The following is a 22,421-nucleotide window of genomic DNA, read 5'->3' on the forward strand; positions in this document are numbered from 1 at the left end:
TAGAAACATGTTAAAAGCATCAACTGAAAATCAGTAGTTCGGTTTGACAGTGATGCAAATTCTGTGAAAGAAGATTATGATGTATTAGGAACACTTGAGGCATATATTACTGCTAACCTGTTAAACCTGATTATTCCATGACTATCAGTACTTTCAGAATTTAATGCAGGGAAAAAAAAAGAGCAAAAAATGAAACATACATTTATTTTTTTTAAGTTGCCATGTTTAAGATGTTTTTAGCTAAAGCACTTCAGCCTGCCATTCTCTGTCCTGTTAAAAGCAAGAATTATAGTTCTGCTAAGCTCATAATGTAGTTCACCAGTTTTCTGTATCTAATAGCTGTAAACTTTTGCCCTGTACCCTGCTGGGATATGCTGGTATCCCGGCTTTGTGCAGAGCTGGCACAATTTAAATCTCTTTGACAGCTAAAGTAGATAACTAGGTTATGAATAAGTAGTAGTTCACCAGAAGGTGAAGAAAATGTGTGACTCATTGGGTCCTGAGCTAGACCTTTTAGTGCTGACCTGTGGTAGTCAGGCTAGTTTGTGAGGCTGAAACAGAAATGCCTGCAGTAGTTACGGGTAACTGTAGTAAATTTTTGGCAAATGACGAGTCAAGGGAAGATGCAGAGTCAGTTGTTAAAGCTGCCTTGTTCAGAGTAGTCCACACCCAAGAAATCATACGTTGAGGTGCGTGGGAAAATTAAATTTGAATTTTAATTTTAATTTTAATTAATTTTTTCACCCAGGAAAGCAAGGTACCAGCTCTTTCCAGTTAAGACTGCCTTGCTGGCAGAGATATCCAAAGAACCGTGCGTGCATGGTTTGTCTCCACTTCGCAGCGTCGTGGCAGTATCATGGGAGCCACAGAGCTCTTCCAGGGACATAACAACTGTCTGGCATTAATGCAGCACAACAGCCACTCGGAGGAGGATCAGTCCTTCTTCATTAAATGCCCTACAGTGCCCCGCTTTCTCTTGCTGCCGTTTAATGGCAGTTGGAAGCCAGTTGGGAAGGGTGGCTGGTCAACCTGTAGCTTGGAGGAGGAGATACAGATGTGCAGATGAAGTGAAGCATCCAGGTGTTTTAGGGGGAGCCAGATGTGTTAATTCCCCTTCATGAATCTCTCCTCAGAATCTGGTGGGCTGGAGCAGCCAGCTCACTGCGTGCTGCTGGAGGGGGAGACACCTTCCCAGACCCTTTTTCCTGGCTGCGTGGAGCAGGGGAGAGCAAGAAAGCCCTCACACAGGTGTGCAAATGCAGACGGAGCGGGTGCCACCAGACAGCTTGCCTCATCCTGTCGGTGCCATGCCGCGGCTGCTGGAATGCATTTACTAGCTGTCCCTGGGGTGCAGACATGACCCGTGCCTAGCACAGTGCTATGTGGGGACAGGAGACGGGGCAGGGTGTGTAGCATTGTGCCGTATCTTGTATCATCTTCAGGCAGCTTAGGCTTTTCTAGTTGCTGTGGCAGCATAATACTGCCTATAATTAAGGCCAAACAAAACAGTGTACTTTAGGTATATCCCATTTCTCTTTAGCCCATAAATTAGAAGATAAGCCTGAATTTAGTAGGCTTTGTTCCCGGAGACAGAAATGACTCTCAGAGCAGCATGTTTAAGAGCAGGACATCATTACTGGTATCATTGCTAATACTGCATCATACATTTACATAGTGCTTTATCAGCATATGGTAAGCCAGGTTCCCTGCTATGAAGAGCTCGTCCGTGAAGACTGAGACTGATGAGGCAAACAGAGATGAGACAGAGCTGCAGTTCAGCAAAGGGAGGAGTTAAAGAAGTTGAAGCAGTTGAGAAGAGAGGAAAGGTAGAGTTTTGGACGTGGTACTGCTGAGCTGAGCACTGCTGAAAGCATGAAGAATGTCCCAGAGGTCAGTAGATCGGAGATTGGGATATAGCTAATTAATATGGCTAATTAGAGTGGGGAGGAGACCCTGAGTGCCTCGATGGGTAATATGGGAGGTTCTGGAGCACCAGAGGCAGCTCACCAGGAGATGAAATGACTTTTTGAGCTGCTCTAGGTGGCTCTGTTATGACACTATTGCTGCAGTTGAGTGTTGGATTAGTTCTATGTTCTGAGATGTTTGTGATGCCCAGGAGGAAGAGCAAAGCAGAATAATTTACTACAGATGTGCTCACAAATATGTGGTAGGTCAGAATTTGTGCCTTCAGAGCTGCCCAAGTTTGAATTTATAGAGACAGTGATTGACAGTGTGTGCGTGTGTGTGTGGATAAATGGTGGTCAGTGGAAGGGGTTTTAAACTAGGGGAAAGTCTGAGGTATTTATGGATTATCTTGTTTGGAGTCATGCAGATATTTCTATTGTCCTGTCTCTGATCTTCTGCTTTCCTGAACTTAATATTTTTCCTTTCATTTAGATATTTTTCATATGATCCTTTTTGTATTTTCTCATTCATCCATAGCTGAATGCACCTGCGGTTTACCTGAATATGTGGGATTTCAATGTTATCTAGCTGCCCGAGCCAACTTTGTCCCTTTCTTTGTGCCCTTTGTGCTTGTCGAGAGGAACACCTCTCTGACCTCCCCCATCCCAGCCCTTCCCCTCCGCTTGCTGCTTTAGCTTCTGGACTCCTGAACATCAGTGCTTGTTCCGACCCTGTTATTTGGGGCTCCCCAGCTTGGCAGCCGTGGCAGCTGCACTGGTGGTTTTGCTGCAGCAGGAATGAGGCATTCCATAGGTAAAATGATAACGGCGACTTTCCTGTGGGGCTGTAATTTGACAGTTTGCACCTGTCTCACAACTTTATTGGGGACTTTCAGGCTCTTTCAGTAACACACTTAACTATTTTAATGCTTTATTAAGACAAGACAGATTTAGCAGTCAAAATAGTGAAATCAGGCTGATACTTACTGGAGTATTTAGCTCTCGTGGCTGACTTGCAGTCTCTGCTACTTGGTTTACTGTGTGTTGGTTGTGGTTTGTAGGGCAGGTGGATTTTCAGCCAACACTGGCTGTGTTCTGAGCTAGACCTCTTTGCTTGCTTGCGCTAGTGGCAAAATGAGACACTCTGCTTTATCACTCACAGCAAACATGAAAGGTCAAGGCAAAATAGGGCACCAGCACTACAGCTGCAGAGCTTGACCGACTGCAAGATCGCTCAGGAAGTACTTTCATATTCTCTCTCAGTAGCAGTGAGTTTCATCTTTATAAAATTTCCCTAATTCTTCCTGTCAGAGGATGGAAGGTGTTTTTTTTTTTTTTTTTTTTTTTTTTTGGCAGGACACTTCAAAGCGCTTAGCCAGTACCTCACTCAGCATCGGTTAGTGCTTCTCTGCCCATCGCCATTGGGGTTGCTTTCAGCTTTGTTGGGCTTTTTGTGTCCTCACTTACTTGTGGAGCTCACTTTCTGAGAAGCAGTGCCTTGTGGAGTTTTTACTGGAAAGAAATGACTCAGTGGAAGTTAATTGGCATAAAATGAATCTAATCTAAATGTTATTAGTGAAGCTAGTTGGAGTCCAAGGCAAGCTTCAGAACGTTATTTGGTAATACATCTCCAGCAGGTCTCAAGGAGTTGCTTGTTTCTCCTGAAATTTGAATCCTTGGGTCACAAATCAAATCTCTCCATCGGCAGTGGTGGGAGAACACGCATCTTACATTTTCCTGATAAGTGCTGTTTTAAATGGTGCTGCTGTTTCAGCCTGTTATACCTCTGAGAAGCACTGCTTCAGAACTGAAGTCAGTTAAATAAATCACAGGCACGCTGGGCTTTAAGAAGCCCGTGTGTCCCTCCTCTGTTTAAAATTACTCATTGCGTGGGCATACGACTTCGGTGGTTTCCACTGCATCATTTAGTGCTGTCAGTGCCCATTTAACTCCAACACTAGGAATAAGTAAATGCCCCCCTGAGAAGTTATTTGCCTAGCACTATAGGTGTCAAGCCTTTGGCTAAGTATCTTAAAAAAAACCTGGCTGAAGGAGGGATGTACTGTCTGTGGATTTTCTAGATGTTTGCTGAGATGTGCAACAGGTGGAGATGGAGGTGATGAGAAAGGTATGTCTGTGGGGATGGTGTGTTGGGGTAAAGGCAGGTAACCTAAAAGCATAACCATCCCCAGAGCTTTTATTTTAATGGAGGCTTTACAGTCACGGATGCTACCTTATGTTCAGACCCTGATATGTGACTGGGAATGAGAATATCCTGCATTATGTGGACCTAAGTTCACTCCCCCTCTTTCCTGTGTGATTTTGCCTGAACCTCGTGCTTCAGACGAACCCTGGGTTAGCCCTGTGCTGCCTTTTCTCTCTGATCCCTTCCAATCACAGATGTGCCTACTTCTTCCCTGGAGCAGCCTGAATGAACAGAATGCTTTTGCTTTCCATACCAGATTGTTTTTGATGAATAGCATGGAGTGTAATATCCTTTGTAACAAAAATAATTTATTGCCTGATGATAAGTCATTTTGATACTGGCTTCTTTCTATATATTGGGAGCTGGTATTGCACAGAAAAATGTTAAATGATCTATTTAAGTAATTACTTTAATAATGAATGGCTAGTTAGCAACATTGTTTCTGTTTCATTACTTTTCAGTTTAAAAAATGGCTTTATTACTTTTTCTTGAGAGAATACAAATGAGAGTAAAATTTTGCTTTCCTCAACCTGTTTCAGGAGTCTGGGTCTTGCTTGCAAATAAGTCCAACTTTTTTTTTTTTTTTGCCTAAGGTGTGTGATTGATGTGGTTCTGCCTGCTTTAGCTCAGTTAGTTCATTAGACAGAGTGAGACAACATTGCTGGCATTCAGGTAGCTTTTCAATACATAGCTATCTATGCTGTATGCGACCCAGGAGCTGACATATTTCTATATTAGGTGTTGACAGCCTTGCTTACATAAAGATTAACCTACACAGGTTTTCAGCAGTTCGTCATATGGTACAATTGTAAACAGCGAGCATAGAAGTACAGCAATATGTTCATCTGCTCTTGCTTTGTTTAACATCATTAGTGAGCAGAGCTGGAAATGGTATGTGGCAGGCTGCGGTGGCTAGCTGTTACTCTGCTGTGTATGTACGTCAGTTCCTGATCTTTGGTTCCAGCTGCTGAAGAAATGTTCCTTGGCCAGAAGTGTCTTAAATCTGCATGCTGAGGAGAATACGGAGCTGACGCCACTCATGACAATTTTGTAGCAGTGACCTCAGAAACTGATGGTCTGGGAGAGTGGAAACAATGGTTGGAATGTAAGTCAGTGAAAGCTCTTTGTCAAGATCTGCTCTTTGGTGTTTCTCAAATGTGGAAATGAAATTACAGAGAAGAGCTGTGAGAATTCCTTCTTGGATTCCTGTATGCAAATCACTTGCATGCTTTGAAAGTGGACTTGGTTGGTTGCTTCTGTTTAAATAGTAATGGGTAGTTTAGAAGAGGCATCAATTCTTGGGTCTGTACAGCATGGGAAAGGTCTTCTGACAGTGGGGTACTCTGCAGGTTTGTTTTAACTTGTCATCTTCCAGAGGTCTTTTTCAGTCCATCTCAAAGTGGCTTTGTCTGTTTTTTCTGTGTGGTGCCTGAATTCAGGTGGATTTCAGCTATTGCTCACCTGTCCATTAGGCCTCGATTCTGTACTTGATGAGGATGTGAATAGAGTAAAGGGAAAGCAACAAGGGTGATCAGAAATCAAGGGAACTTGACCTGTTAGAAGACATTAGAAGGCCTGAGGTCTGGCAAAGAGAAGGCTGAGGCACAGCAGAAGTCTTCACACAGATAACAGCTGCTGCAGCAGAAGGAAATAAGCTCCTCTGCATGTCTGCTGGGGAGGTGAAGGGGGAAATAAGGAACATAAATTCTAGCAAGGCAGATTGATGAGAGACATGAGATGTGAATTTTCTAACAGTAAGAATAGGTAAAAACTGGAACTGACTGCCTCGGGAGGCTGTGGACTTGCTTTCCTTGAAGTTTGTAATAAAAAATTGGAGAAATATATAAAGGGAATATGTTAGGTGAAGTTCATCCTATGATGGACCTTGGATAATGTGTAGAAGATGATGTTGCTAGTATGTTAACATAGCTGATATATTTTTTTCCTGCCTTGCTGATTTTAATAAGAGATAGTAAGAGAAAATTAAGAGGTCACTCAAAGTGAGAGGCTGAAATTCAAGCCTGAATTGCAAGATCATGCCATGTGCAAGAGGCAAAGCATGAGCTTAATCTCACAGTGGAGATGCTTTCTTTCATAAGGGTGGCTTGGTAATATCCTCACAATATTAGATGTGTTTTGATACTTTGGAATGTTTTAGAATGACGTTTTTCTATTGAAACTTTATTACCGTCAACCATTATAAAAATGCCATTGTTTGAGGCTGTGCATCGTGATCCAGACAAACAAATTATTTATTGAAGAAGGGAACCACCAAAATTAGGAACATCAGTTGTTTTTCCTGTTAGTGCTTCTGGACAGTGTTGCTGGGACAGCTAAGCAAACAAAGGTTTGGTGCTGTACTTGTGTAATGATACTGAACTGGGAAAGTCAGAACATGCTGCTGAAGCTATGCATGCATCACAGAAACCTATTAAGCTTGTTCTAGGGGGAAGAACAGGCCATAATCTAAAAACTTAATTCATATTTTATAAGTGATGCCTTGGACAAAATTTATTGCAGAAATAGAGATGGTGTCTTTTATTTTTTTTCCAGACCTTCATGACAGATTTAGACATTCCCAGCTTTCTGTTTAAAAATGGCTCATTCTGAACTAGATTTTATTATCCAAACTGCCTGCTGTAACTGAAAACTGATACCTTGCTTATTTTTAAGTTTGCATGGAGTTTTGGGCAGCAACTGTACTGTTTCATTGTGCTATCTTTCTAATTTTAGAACCACAAATCAAAAGTAATAACAATAATAAAAGTAATAATGCCAACCAAGTTTATTCTGTGAGTTGCGGAAGACTTGGGACAGAATGCTGCAGGGTGTATTGTAGGACATCCGTCCATTTGTTGTCTGTATTGATGAGTAATTAAGGAAACAATAAGTGGAACTGCAGATACAATGACAGACTGACTTTCCCACTGCTTCTTTTGGAGATGGCTTGCAGTGGGAAAGGCTTGGTTATGTGATGGAGGGGTGATGGCTGTGTTGGGCTGGGAGCTGGGAACGTTCAGAAGAGTCCTGCTGTAGGGCACAGACTGATGCCCAGTGCAAACCTGCACCCAGAATTTTGCAAACTTTGTGGAGGGTTCAGAATCAGGCTAAGGTTTGGTCCTGAGATATCTGTCAAGGTCAAGCCAAAACTCCTGAGTGTGCCCTCGAGTAAACTCAAGTTCAGGATATTTAAGGCTTGGACTGTACATTTCTTTGGCCTTGACCTGCTTGGCGAACCCCTAAGCATTCTCACAATATGAATAATGACAGCGATCTCTGAAAGATAAGGCTGGCTAATAATGCTAAAGCTATGTTAATATGTAATGGCTCATGCTGAAATGAATGTGCAGAAGTTTTCTTTTATTATTTTGTCAGTGGAGCTTAATTGGAAGCAGGACTCCCAGTTCTATTTCTGACTTGTGTCAGTTTGTCTGCAAGCCCACCTTGTCAATTAAATCCTCTGCATCTGTCTCAGTTGACTCATTTCTAGTATGTGTCTCAGACTATATTTTGCATCACTCTTCCTTATGTAGCTTAATAAATGTTTGCTTAACACTTTGTGGGATTCTGTAAGTTTGCGTCGTTGTAAAAGTTTAAATTCTAGTTTTCTTTTTCATGGAGAAATTATGCCCAGAAGGAACACTGTTCTTTAGGGATTTAAATGGTGCTGTTTACTTTCACAGCTATAATGCGCAGAACGTGAACAGTGAATGTAAGCTAGAAGCAGCTTGCTGTACAACAGAGTATCTGAAATGTCGCATTAACTACACAAACAGAATTTAAAATAAAAAATTCATTTTTTTTCTTTTTAATGGGCAGGCTTTGTAGCTACTGTTGTTGCACAGTCTTATTCCCTAGATGCTGAACATTATGTAATTGATCTGGCCATGCTTTTCCTCACTGGTCTCATCCATGCATGGCAGAAAATCTAGTAATCTGTAAATTGTGTTGGGCTAAAGAACAGGTTACAGATTGTCACTTGTCATTTGATATTTGAGTGCTCCTACATGTGCCATATATTAGTTTTATTTTCTACCATGACACCTAGCTATGAGAAGAGAACTCTCTGGAGCATCTTTAAAGACATCTTCCATTAGAGATGGAAAGAGTTAAGCAAAATGTAGATAGTAGATCTCACAGCTAGAAGTAAAAATAATATACATGGGTGTCTCTGAAGCTTTAATTGGAAGGGGGCATAAGAGAGAAAGGCTTAGTTTTCTTTTCAAGAATGCTTCATGGAAGTGAGCTAGGAGGTTGAATGGGCAAAACCTAAGGTAGGTGGAAAATGTGTATTTGTGAAAAACAAATTACTGTAACACTGAAGTTTTGCATCCTGTTCTCTAGTGGTCATAATTTTCCATGCGAGGAAGAAAAAATGATATTGCAGGAGTTCAGGCAGTCTACCATGGAGAGAGAGGTGGATTTAAAGGCCTTGTGTGGGAGACTAAATTTGAGGAAGAGATGTGAATAGGCACAGCATCTACAGAAAGTGGTCTGGTACGATCCCAGACTGTGCCCTTCTGGTGCTAGACAAAAAGGGCCCAGTTTACGAGAGCTTGGCCTTGCCTGTGGTCATGGGACAAATTCCACCTGAGGAAAGGAATGCTGGAGAAAAAAAGGATTGGTAACTCAGGTGTAAATTCAATAATGGGTTGTTGGATAAGGACTGTAGGAAACCCAGCACTCTGGAGCGTCCCCGCAGTGGCTCCCTTTAAGTACGTATTCTCATGATTTTTACTGAAGTAAGGAGTTTTATGCAGTTGGATTTTGTTTCATTTGGTTGGGCCCATGTCCAAACCAGCCTGGCCTGTATTTTGGCCTAATGAGTACTTGGCTGGGATACCACCAAGTATATTGCTGGTGCTGCAAGAAGCGCATAAGGATTGATGAGCCCTTCTGTGGTTCTGTTCGCCTGGACCAGTCCAGGAGCCCAAGCACAGCATATAAAGGCTGCTGCCCAGCTGGCTTTTGTAACAGTTAAAGAACTGACTGTGATTTTTATAGGAACTGGAGATGACAGCTACTTATGTTCATATTCACAGTCTAGAGTTTGATAGTTATATCTTGTTTTGCACCAGTTGCTCTGTTCTTGCCACTGGCTCCTTAACTTTCCTGTTTTAGGAAACAAACAAACCCAAGAAGCTGTTTGGTACTGCTAGTGCACGATGTCTGTGATGAGAAACAACCCCATTTTGATGTCAGGTAAAGTGATTCTTGCATTCAAACACAGAGAGCTTATAATTAAGCTTTGTGCACTGCTACTTGAGAAGAGATGCTTTTTAAATATGAACTGCACACATCGTTATTAGTGCTGTTGGCCTGTTGCCTGTCAAAGCAGCGATTATTTTCTACAACATCTACTTCAGTTCCTCTGCTTTTTCGGTTTCCTGTTATCCCACATGGACATCTGCAGTCCCTTTGCCAAATTCCTCAGTACATTGTGGCACTCCAGACTCATAGGAAGAGGATTTATCAGCACAATAGCAGTTGATTGCTTTAGCTAGCATATGGCACTGTCCTTTGAACAGTGGAGGTTGTAGAAAGCATGTGAATCCTGATGGAAGTAAAGCAGTTTGAAAGGTGGTCTGTCTTGGTGGGGAAGTTGAGATAACTAGTAGTGGATTTGTTGTCATCTTACAATGGTCCAAAACTGTGTTACTGAGCTATTTTGAGAGATGTTATATTTAATAAGGCTGACTTCTCTGTTTATTTATGTGTTTTGCTTAGCTTGGCCTTTTTGGGTGCATTTGCTTACTGACGGTTAGTGCTTAGTTAGGTGCTTGAATAAACAAATCCTGAGTAAATTTGTTCTTTGTATCCCATTCTCTTTTACATGTTTCCCAGAGGAACTCCTTCAGCCAGATCTATTGAAGGAATAATTATTTCATCAGGTTTTAATGTATATCTTGATTGCACTTTGAAGACGTTCTCTTGAGGAGTTTTTATCATTTCAACAAGGGATCATAGCATGTAAACAAGGAAATAACCGTTACCTTTCATATTAATGAACAAGATGATTAAATAATAACCACAATTGTTAATTGGTACTTGGAGAGAGAAAGTAATGACTGTCTTGAGTTCCACAATGAGAGTACCAACAGTTAGAGACACTTTTCTGCACAATAAAGCTGCATATTTAGGAGGCATTAAGGTTTTAATGTGCAGCTGCAACCCTAGTGAAGTTGTGCAACTGTTTGCCTGGTGTCCTGTTTCAGGCATATGTTTTCAAACTGAAAGAGGTATTAGCAAGGGGTTTGGGGGTTTAGGCAGTGAAATCAGTTCTCATTGCCACTGAAAGCCCGAGGTTTTGTGTAAATTCATGCTTGCAGTATTTTGCTTCACCATAGGATACGGTTCCTGCTGGTTTCAGGATGCAGAAGGAGTCAAAAGCTGTTTCTTTCCTCAGAGGCAAGAGTCCAACTTGTCCCTCACAAGATAGTGGCTTCTGGCTCCCTCTGAGTTTGGAAGTAGAGCCTCATCTTTTCATCACACAAGTCTTTGTCCTCTTCTAAATACTGCAGTGTTTGAAGAGGGAGAAGGAAGCGCATTGGGAGTCCACAGCTCCTGATGTTGCTGAAGGAAAAAGGAGTTTAACACACAGGTCGGGGAACGTAGAGCTTCAGGCTGGGAATTATGCAGAGCTGTATTCTGACTCCTGCCCCTTGTACTTAGCTGTGTAATCCTGACCCAAGTGAGTAATTTTGTTCCTTGGACACAACCAGTTCTTTGTACTGTAACTCACTTGAAGCAAGTAGTGCTGCTGGAAGCAACTGTCCCCTCCTGCTCTGTGCTCCTTTTTGCTTCTGACCTGCCATAAATATAAGTGAAAGAAGAGTTTCCTTCTCTGATCGGTTTACTAAACTGAGGCAGCCTGAGGCTGCATCATCACTACATTCCTGGCAAGGTTAGGGGTCTAGATTTACCCTGAATTGGGGATGACTGCAAAGCGCTGCCTTAGTCTTTTCATGTGTCTTCGATTATAATACTTTACAGATAGTGATGCCAATTCATTATCACTGAAAAGTACTTCGAGAGCTTGGGCTGAAGGGCATGATGAAAATACAAAGTAGCCATTGTATAAAGAGACTTTTCTGGTCATATACTTCTAAACTGATTTATCCGAAGGGAAAGGCTTTTATATTGCAAGTAGGGGCTAGAACAGTGCTTTGCTCCTACTGAAGACCTGTTGGCATCAGTGGCATGGTCTCAGGTCACCCACAGATACCGGTAATATAACACTTTGCATTTTTGCTGGCTTAACAGTCATTCAAAATGATGTTGAAGAATAGCATGTTGGATTCTTTTATGATATGTATCTGAGGGTGGTCTATGTACTGTCAGTCTCAGGGTCAAATCACATACATTCAGGTGACAAAACTCTCCTTGGCTTTGACAGAGCTGAGATTTCACCATCACTGCCATCCTCTGTTGCCCAGTGAGTGTCACTAACACAAATTTCTGTTCCGTGCACCTCTGCAGGGTGTTTTGTCCCATGCAGGTTTTGATGCAGAGTCCAGGTTCTGGTTTTGTTTCTTGCTATGTTTGGTGTTGCTGGTGGGGAACAGCAGAAAAAAATGATTTTGTTCCTATTCTTAATCATATGGAATAATGTTACAATTTTAATTGCATGTTTTAATTTTTCCTTCTTCATCTTTTTTGTTTTGAAATTCTGCATTTCAAAAGCAGGATCATTATCATTTAGAACATTAAAGCTTGTCTCTGTAATAGCTTTCCCTTTTAATGTGGAAGAATGGAATTGAGGAGGAAAAACCAATCTGTCTTGAAGGAAATCCTCTGTTATCTAAGGGTTTTCAGTGCAGCCAACAAGATAGGGTCTTAGGCTCAGCTGACTTGGAGTGTCATTCTGTGTCTTGAGTAACTTGTAGTGTACAAAGCATCACTTTTGTAATGTTATCACCAGTAAGATCCATGCGGTTCTGCCAGTGACAAGGGGATTATTTCAGCTTTTTATGATGTCAGTGAGATTTTAGTATTTTAGGATTCAGCTGTTAAGCTGTTGGGGGGAAGAAGGGAAGTTAGATTATAATTGAACCTCTGTTGAGGGAGAAATTAACTGAATAATTTGCCTGTATTTTTTTCTACCCAAATTTCCTTCTATTAGTCTCCTGATGTTTTTTCCTTATGAAATCAGGTTAGAACACAATGACTTGATGTGTTAAACAGGCAATGATGCCAATGAACATCTGTTTGTCTGGTCCAGATTGCCATTAACACCTAGTAACATTGTCCTTTCTTGCTATTACTTTTATACAGAGCAGCACAGAAGCTTAACCTGTCTTCGAAGAGAAAGAAATACCATCCACCCCTGCCACACACACACGACTTCTCTATTTATGCTACTAACTTTAGTGGCATCCTGCAGCTCTGTCCTCCCCCAGCACCACCATGCCTTCTGAGAGCTGTGTCCAAAATCAAGGACAACCCTGGCATTGGAAAGGTAATTTTGTATTTCATTTTTTTAAAATAGGTTTATAGAGTAATTCTAGTGGGGCTGGAAGATTTCAGCCTAGAACAAGGTTGGATAAGCTCAAGAGAATGGTCTTGGGATAGAGAGAGAGAGAGGCACATCTGTCTGAATGTGCCTGAGAGCTGTTATTTGTTGACTTTGGAAAATGTTTGCAGCCTCAGAGCAGACTCAGTGCATACGTACTGGCTTCACTGAAGCCAGTTAACATCACTGACAGCAATATTGACAAAGGTTGTTTTGTCCTTTCCTATGTTCAAGTTAGAGACAGAATTTCTCTGACTTCATTGGTGCAAAACCAATGCACATACAGGTGTCGCCTTTGTCAGAAGTAGTCTCTGTTACCGGCAAGGCTCAGCTGCTGGTGCTGTCTGTTTGCTTTGGATTAAGGAGATAGGCAAGGGTGCTTGGTTTCCCTCTGCTTCACATGTCAGTGTAAACCAGAAGTAATTCTGTGGAAATCAAGTAGCAGGAGAGAAATAGATGTCTCTCTAGCTTGGGAAATCCAGCACCTTTCAAACTGTAACATTCATGCTAATTTTATTTAAAATTAATTAAAATACAACCTAATTACTTAGAGCTTTATTCATATTTATAACTGTTTAATCACCCACATGACAGAGTCTGAATACTTATTTACATAGGTTACAAGAGATTAGCATTTGAAGATAGAATTGAAGTACCTAATGTGCACAGGAAAGCTAAAACATGCACCTTGACTAACCATATAAATTAGCATTAACATAGAGATCATCAGCCTAAATACTTGCAACTGACACTGTTGCTCTCAGAGAATACTCTGTATTCTCTTAAGCCAGTGAGTTTGTGATAAATAGAAAACAAAGCTGTAACTGATGCTATCTTTAAGCAGGTGGAAGTACCGATGAAACTGTGTTTTCTGCTCCTGTGTTTAAAAGTGTGTTAGAAAAAAGGGTGCAGTATTAAATGGTGGAATGCAGCAAATGTGACAGTAATGTACAGGTTCTCAGGTGGAAGAAGAGTTTGCTAAGGAACATCCTTTCTGTGTGTATATTTTGGCAGAGCCCACTTGTGCCTGCCTCTTTTCCCTGAGGTTTAGCACTTGGCTATGACATGAGGAATGACGGAGGAGTGCATTTCTGAGGCTTTTTGGCTTAGGAAGACCTTTAAAGCATGCTTATATCTCCCTGTGTTGGCAGGTCAAAGAACTGTCTCTGCACCTCACCACACTCATGTGCTTACAGCTATGTGTAAGCAAGGGACTTTAGCATTTTTCCTATGCTTTGGGCATGGTCAGTGGAGTTTATCTCCATGACTTGTGCCACGTAGAAAACTCTGATTTTTCTGGTGTCTTCAAAAAGATCAAAAAAGTCTAGTGAAGATCAAATGAATAATCCCAGATGGTAGAAGATTATATGCCTTGGGTCGTGTGGTCTACCTACCTTTTTCATCAGTGAGCACAGAAGAGGGCTTTCAAAGGGAAAAGCTCTACCAGGATGCAGAGGAGAAGGTCAGGAACTTGTGCCAACCCACAGACCAGGGATATGCCCACCTGCTCAGTTGTGTGATCTTCTCCTTCATTATGGAATATATATATATGTCCACATATGGCGTGCTGGCAGTGTGGGTGACTTTTATGGATCAACAGGCAGTTGTCTGACCCTCAGATATCTTTGCTGTGTAAGCTGAAAACGTTATTGAAGGTGCTGTTTGTTTTGGGCCCAGAGTTCTAGCTGTGGACTTCTCACCACATACTTGTTGACCACCATTTGGAAAACCCCTGCACAGTGCTGTGAAGTGCCGTGCTAGAGATAAGAGCTCTCTGCTGATAGCATCAGCCCTTTGGTTCTTGAGTTAAGATCTAGAGCATGCAGTGGTGACGGGGTCTGCTAGTTACTATTTGTAATGCTCCCCAAAATATAAGGTAATAAGGCATCTTCTCTTACCCATAGTTTAAAATGTACAGTACCTCTTAAACATCTTACCTATTCCTCTTTTGCAACTTGATAAATTAGTGTTTACCTGTAAAACAACTTCAACAATGTAGCCTTTTTTTAAAAAAAAAAAAAAAAAAAGGCTGTTACTTTTTGGTCGCTCCTCTTCTAACAGCTTTTCACTTTACACTCCTTTTGGTTTTCTTTTTCCTTGTATTTTTCAATGAATTGTAGAACAGCTTGGGTTAGAAGGGACTTTGAAGATCACCCAGTTCCACCTCTCCTGCTCTGGGCAGGGATACCTCCCACTAGATCAGGTTGCCCAGGGCCCCATCCAGCCTGGCCTTAAACATCTCCAAGGATGGGGCATCAACAGCTTCTCTGGGAAGCCTGTGCCAGGGCCTCACCACGCTCTGAAGAATTTCCTCCTGATATCGAATTTACATCTCCCCTCTTTTAGTTTAAAACCATTACCATTTGTTCTATCACTGTCTGCTCATGTAAAAACCCATTCTCCTTTTTTATAATCTCCCTGTAAGTACTGAAAGGCTGCTATAAGGTCTCCAGCTCTCTCAGCCTGTCTTCATAGGAGAGGTTCTCCAGCCCTCTTTGTGGGATCAATTTTGTGGCCCTCCTCTGGACCCACTCTAACAGATCCATGTCATTCTTATGCTGGGGGCCCCAGACCTGGATGCAGCACTCCAAGTGGGGCCTCACAAGGGCAGAGCAGAGGGGGACAATCACCTTCCTCAACCTGCTGGCCACCCCTCTGTTGGTACACCCCAGGGTGCAGTTGGCCTTCTGGGCTGCAGGCACGCACTGCTGGCTCATGTTGAGCCTTTTGTCCACCAGAACCCCCAAGTCCTTCTCTGCAGGGCTGCTCTCAATGAGTTCTTCTCCCAGTCTGTTCTTGTGTCTGGAAGTGCCCCACCCCAGGTGCAGCACCTTGCACTTGCACTTGTTGAACCTCACTAGGTTCACGTGGACCCACCTATCTAGCTTGTCCAGATCCCTTTGGATGGCATCCCTTCCTTCTGGTGTATCGGCTGCACCACTCAGCGTGGGGTCATCTGCAAACTTGCTGAGGGAGCACTTAGTCCCTGTCAATTGACATGACTCCCAGTGTCGTTGGTAGAGCAGCCTGTCAAATTATAAGTACAAGGTACACATAGGGAATAGAAGCAGTGCTGGATTCTGGAGTCAGTTTTTGCTACCGCAGCATCTGTGGCTGTGGCTGGCTCTTTCCTTGGTTTGTGTGATTGTTCCAGATCAGCAGTGTGCCTGTCCCTATTATTAATGTGTGGTTACAGTGGGTTAAGCAGCTGGTGTGGCAGTGTTCTCCTTCTTCACCTCCTAGCTTTCTGCTGTTTTGTCTTTCATGGTTAGTTTTGATGTGGAGGACTGGTTCCTTGCTGGTATCTGCTGTTTAGGTGAGAATGTAGGAGTACTGATGGGCTGCATAACTTGATCCTACTGACCTGAGAATGACACACTGAGGACCAGGCCTTATTTTTTCTTGAGGGGCTGATTTCTCTGAGCACAGGCGGCTTGACAAGTTTTAATGGCCTTCTTGTCATGTGGCTTCTTTTGGAACAGGACAGGATACCGCAGAGAAATGCACCTTTTTGTATTGTGAAGGGAAGATATAAAATTTAAGGAGAGAAGTATAAGTTATGTGAGAATGAAAAACAGAAACAAACTAGAAACCCATGAAATGTCAGTGATACGTCAGTGGGGGTAGCGTAGTTTCCTTCAAGACAAGTTGAAGTGGTGAATGATATGTCAACTGTGCGGAAATAGCATTTATATTAAGAAGGAACTAGTGAATAAGGCCAGGATCCTACGAAGACTGACTGCTACTGTTACAACACGCTCTAGGTAGTCCCATTTCTTTTGCAGATCTAAGTGCGAGTCCGTGCTGAAATATTTACAATGTCCAATATGATTGGCTTTCTATATATACATGGCTGTGGTCATTTTTAACTACCCCCCACCACTGGTGCTCAGGGTTGTCTTTTAGCTGGTATTCAACACATTTTAAGAGGCACAGGAACAGTGTGTGGAAAACGTGATGTCACTTCGGGGCCAAAATGGGAAAAAAAAAAAAACCAAAAAACAAACAAAAAAACGCGTCTCCAGAGGGAATCTGGAAGCATAACCTAGTAACCCTAACTTTCAGGCTGGGCACCCAGGAAAAGTGGTTGAAGCAATAATAAAGATCAAAATTAGCAGGCAGGGATTAATATGATAAATTAGGTATCAGTCAATGGAGCATTTATAGCCAGAACACATATGCTAGAGTTCTGTGGAAGAGTCAGCGAGCATTTGAATAGGGGTGGTCTGGTTGATTGAGTGTATTTGGGTTTTGAAAAAGCTTTTGACGAGTGCCCTGACCTAGTTTTCTTAGAAAACCCTAAGCTGTCATGTTATTAATAACTAGTAGGAAACAAAAGGTCAGATTCCACACTGGAGCAAAGTTAGCTGTGTCATGCGGAGATCCATGCTGTTTGGTGTCTTCCTAAATGATTCGAGTGAGGTGGTGTAGCTACCTATTCAGACTAGTCAAAGCTAAATCTGACTCTGAAGACTTGTAAAAACATCTTATGGTACTGGAATTATTGAGATGATAAAGAGGCAGATGAAGTTTAATGCTAATTAGCACAAGGAAAAGCAGGTCTAACTCTGTGTGCACAAATGGTAAGTTGTGAGGAAATCAGGCATGACTGTAACCCATTTTACCAGCCGTCATGGAAGCTACAGCATTATGTTTGTTACCGTGAGTCTCAGCTTCTGAAGAAATGCTTTATTGACCGTTCAGGAGGCAAGAAGGATAAGCAACTTTAGTTGTAAAGGGTCTCTTAGCAGTATGTGATAAAAAGACATGTTCCTCTTCTTGCCCATATTATTTTAATAAGTCACTGGTTGTGTTTACCTTTACTGGCTTTCTTCCTTACCATAATAACTTTCAAGAAGTTTATTAAAGAACGTGGTAAGAACTGAAGAAACACAAAGACTTCCACTCCTCTCCCATGTAAATATCTCCAGAGGACCTTCTCAGAGGAGAGCTCTTCCCCTGCAGGCAGGAGCAGCAATGGTGTGCTTTGCTGCCAGTACAGGCCTGGACCTAAACTCCTTTTGGAAAAAAAAAAAAAAAGGCTTCGCCAAACATCTGTACCTGGAAGTTTAAGTTCCTTATTTGATGCGCACTTTCAAAGCTGCCCTACCATGACTATTTGCTTGTCCTGATAAAGAAACTTCTTTATGGCCAAAACACAGGTTCAATGGAGAACTTTCCCACGCGTTAAGGCCTTTTCATGGGTTTCAGAGTTAAACACGTGAATAAGAGCTATTCTGATCCGAGGTAGAGGACAGCTGAATCTAAGGAAGTCACTGAACGGAGCATAGGCAGCATCAGGACTACCTTGGTTGTTTCTGTCGTGATTTGGAATCAGTCCGGCTGACAGGTCCTGTCACTGTGGGACCCTGTCTTAACTTGTGAGCTCAGTGGGTGTTCAGGGGAAGGAAGTGGTTTGAATTCTTGCTTTCTCTTGCTATGTGACTATAGCAGGAAGTAACTATGTATTGTCAGAACTGCTGGAGGAGGCAGGATTGTGAAAAGACTGTGATGGCCAGAACTTCCACTTGAATACAATTACTGATGTGAGCCCAAGGTCTAGAGTTGCTCGTAATCTATCATCTCCATGCATATCATACGGTTCTGCTGTGATGAAATACTGCTTTTAATTTTTGTTGTTAGTGACTTACTACAGCAGAGATCCTATGTGTATCTTTTGCAATTTCTAATTTCTTATTTTTTCAAGTAGTCTTGGAATGTGAGTACTAAATGTCTTATTAATTTCTTTTACATTTCATAAATACCAATTTTTCCCTTATCATAATTTAATCAGGAGTGTGCAGATTTGTCCTGTGATTCAAATCTTTAATTAACCTTTTGCATACTTTTCTTTACTAAGAGTGCAAAAGACTATATACTCTTCCAGGTGCTTGCAGGATTTTTCCGCGTTCAGGAACACCAAGCAGAAAAAAGTTTAAAATAAATAATGTTTGGAACTGTGGGTCTTTCTGGCACCCGTGTTTTGTATGATCAACCTTAATCAAACCCTCACACATGTACAGAAATCCTACTACCAATACAAACTGAATGCTGAGAGGAATTATGTTCACTACTAATAAATGTTACATAGCAAATTTCATACCTTTGTCTTGAATGTGCCAAAAACATCAGAGTCCAAATCATTTAGCTGAATCCTACTTAAAAGGCAATGATCCAGTACAGTATGATTCTTGTAACTGAATCATTTTTGTGGTCTCTCTGGGTGTTATTAAATTTAATGTCAGAATAGTAGGAAAGACGTCTGAAAGCCATTTAATATTGTCACTGGAAAGAAGTTAGATTATGCTCAATTCCTGACATTAATGTGCTACTTAAGATAATTTATCATATTGTGGTATTAAAAAAGACATCCTTTTTACAGTGGCTGCTGTGTAGCATTCTAATTTGCTATTTTTCTTTAGCATGGTAGGAAGCCTTTTTCATGCAAAATGTTTTTTCTGCAGTTCTATTCAGCTCATTCTTTATAATACTGCATCACTTACAACAGCAGCTTTAAGTGCTTGTCTCTTTCAAGGATCCTGTCAATTTTTTTTGTTAGAATGACAGAAGCCTCCTATGTGAGACAATTGAAGTGGAGCATTTAAAGAGAACCTGAGTTGTCAGACGTGTTTCTTGGACAGGTATATACATATTGGTCTCCATTTGTGTGTTTTAGACATTTACTTTCATTTATGCTTTACCAAGCCACAGCTAAGGTACTGCTAATATGATTTACTGATCATGTAGGGTTTTCTTAAGTGTGCTATATGTCCCATTCACTGGTTCTTAGAATGGTTTGATGATGGATAACAAATAGGTACTTAATTTTGTCATCTTTATTGCTGCTTGTTTCCTAATGACTAGAGTGTTATTTCTGATATAAATCACGTATCGTACTAAGTACTCTTCAATCCATGTATGTAGACCTGTGTAGGACAAGGTTCATACCTTCCTGCTGAAATGCATTGAGCTGCTTAAACAAAAAAATGTGAAAGATCAGATTAAAATACACAATTTCTTCTATTTTGTTTTCAATTTTTAAAAATAAAATAGTTTTCTTCATGTCTCCTGGGAGTGGAGAATCAATTCTTCTTTAATAGAGTACAATACAGAAGTGATTTTTTTTTTTAGGTTCTCCCAGGGGAGCTAAATGGTCTATGCCAGCATAGCAATTTTGCATATAAATTTGCCATCCACTGGTAGTGGCAGTATATGAAAGGCTTGTAAGAACTACCCACAGTAAACCAATTTAGCAAGGGTTATATATCTGTCAGTTACAATTAAATCCATGAAAAATATTGGCTCTGAACTAGGACTTCTGTAATTTGATTTACATTGTAGTTGAAAAACAAGTGATTTCATTGGAAAATGGCCTTCAACTGAATATGAATTCTTTGTAATATCTTGCTGAGAATTCTTAATTCAGAATGGTGGATGTCTAAGCATAGTTATGTAATTAACCTGCTGTTATACGCCATTTTGTGAACATTGGACAAAATTAACTTCCTGGCTACATGTTGCCTGTCAAAAATGTGTGTTTCAAGGGAATATTTAGTGTCTATTCAAATTTGATATAATGACATTTATTGCTAAAGACCAAATTGCTTGTTCATTTAGGGATTATGATACTACTGTAATGTAGAATATGACCAACGTTTATGGAATGGACTCCCCTATAGTGCCAGCACTTTCCCAAAATACAGACAAAGTCTGAGCTTATTCTGGGGGGAAAAAAGCTTGAGCTCATGTATTTTAAAATTTTATATGCTTTTTAATACATTCTTTCTGTTTTTTCCTTGTCATTCTATTTAATTTGAAACTTGACAACTGCATAAGCATTGAATGCTAACAAAGCATCACTATAAACACATGAGCACTACACATCCATTCATTTCTAAGGAGGTACCATATGTTACAGTTACGCCTGTGCTAACATATTTGGCTGGGTCAGGGTCTTAATTTCCTCAGCGTTCAAAATGCCATGAAGTCTAGTCATTACTTAGTGAATAAGTGGTCTTTTTCGTCTACGTGTCTGCCCCAAATTAAACTGTGTAGAGTATTTGCTCCAATGAAAGACAAATGATGAACTTTCTGATGTATGCAGTAGTTTTTGTATTAATCCTTTAAAACATATAGTAGAGGTCTGTGATAGTCTTTGGAACAGAATCCAAATCATCTGGTTCTTTGTTTCAAGTGTGATGTAGTCCTTCCCCTTTGTCTGGTGTCAGTGTTGATAGCCCTTCCATCTCTCTTGATTACAGGGTAATAATCAATGTGAACCTGGCTGTCTTAGTCTCTTGGCTGTTTCTGTCTAAAATTGTGTAGGATTGTGTCATTCTCTCTTTTATCACTGGCTCTTTTCTCTAAAAATTCAGTCTTGGATGTGATTTCTTCTGAGATGACGCTTGCCTCACTGGTCTTTGAGGAGTTTCGTGTTCATTGACGCGTGGCTTTACTGTAGCTCCATTCAATTCAGCATATCCAAAATATAAGGGCTGTATTAGAAAAAAAGTGCTAGCTTGCCTCTGGCCATCAGTCTCACATTCATGTCTTGCTGTCAGAGTTGCCTTGAAATTTGGTTTTCACGGCTTTTTGGTCTGTCTCTTACTTCTCCCAAACCTGCTTTTTGACATTGACATATCCTTGATGTTTTTGCACTATCTTGAGCAGTCCTGCTGTCACACCCTCATCCTGCTCTCTTCAGCTCCAGCTGGTTCAATATGTGGGGGGAGGTCTGGAAGTCCCCCAGTCTCCGCACGAAGAGGGGTGTCCAGTGCTCCTGGAGGAGGTCGTAGCATGGGAACAGCAACCATCACATGGGGATGGGGCAGAAGGTCTCCCCTTGGAACCCCTAGGTGTGAAATGGGGTAAACAGTAGCAATGGCCTCTAAGAGGAGGAAGGGTTTGTATTAGCCAGGATGTGTTCCTCAGTTTCTGAGAAGTGTCAGTGTTTAGTTCAGAATTGTTAAAGGCGCATGTATATTTGACTTTAAAAAGGGTCAAAGATGTCAAGGTGTAGAGTTTTGGCTCAGGACTCCCACAGATTAGTAGTATTTGAGTGTGCTGCGTGGTTCTGTCATTCTCTGGTGGCCTCAAGGTGTTTCTAAAACTATATGGAGTTTAGTCGTAGCCATTGTCCTTCACATAAAGGTTTTTTTGCCTCTCTGATTGCAAATTATTTTTTTCAGAAATCTACCCTTTTCCAGTTTGTCTCCTCTAACATTGCTTATGCATGCATAAAACAGTGGTATGACTTGTTTTTATGCTTCGGCATCCATTTATGTGATTTGCCCTTACATGGCTGGAGAAAGTGAATTCTAGCTTGCAAGTGTTTGCTTTTATAACCTTTCTTTTCCCAACTTCCACTGGAGGTTGGCGGATAGACTTAAAAAAAAAAAAAAAAAAAAAAAAAAAAGAGAGAGAGAAGGGAAAAAAAAATCCTTGATTGCTATGAATCTTTCTTCCATCCTTGCCAGTGTTGGTTTAAATTACGCCCATTGTTGTGCTGGGTGGGTGGGCCTATGACCTTATGCCACCCATTTCCAGGGCTTTTCCAAATTCCATGCGCATATATTTATTTATTAAATTCTTTGTATTTTATCAGCGTATTCAGGATGTGTTTACCATCTTCTTTTCCAAACACTTTTAATTTTAATAGGATTTCCTTCAGCAATTCTGCTGACCTCCCGGTTCCTGCGGAAACATGAATTTGGAAAGTTCATTTGAGTGTTAACCCCCCAGTGTACAAAACTCCCAAGATTAGAGTCAGTTAATTACTGAGATACTTCAGTGAATCGTG

General features: G+C 41.2%; 1 protein-coding gene across 2 annotated transcripts in view; it reads left to right on the forward strand.

Annotated features, from left to right (window-relative positions):
- The window catches only part of KIF26A (kinesin family member 26A), a 100,334-nt gene that overhangs the window by 57,591 nt on the left and 20,322 nt on the right, over window positions 1–22,421 (forward strand). Inside the window, exons 1-2 of one of the 2 annotated variants that reach the window (XM_066998419.1) lie at window positions 1,584–1,890; window positions 12,385–12,568. In XM_066998419.1, coding sequence (XP_066854520.1) covers window positions 1,880–1,890; window positions 12,385–12,568 — 195 coding nt within the window. In that variant the 5' untranslated portion in view covers window positions 1,584–1,879. Of the gene's footprint in view, window positions 1–1,583; window positions 1,891–12,384; window positions 12,569–22,421 lie in introns of those variants that run through there. The other variant, XM_066998418.1, reaches the window with a different exon arrangement.

This window comes from Anser cygnoides, chromosome 5 (genome assembly GCF_040182565.1).
Source record: "Anser cygnoides isolate HZ-2024a breed goose chromosome 5, Taihu_goose_T2T_genome, whole genome shotgun sequence".
Classification (NCBI taxonomy): domain Eukaryota; kingdom Metazoa; phylum Chordata; class Aves; order Anseriformes; family Anatidae; genus Anser; species Anser cygnoides.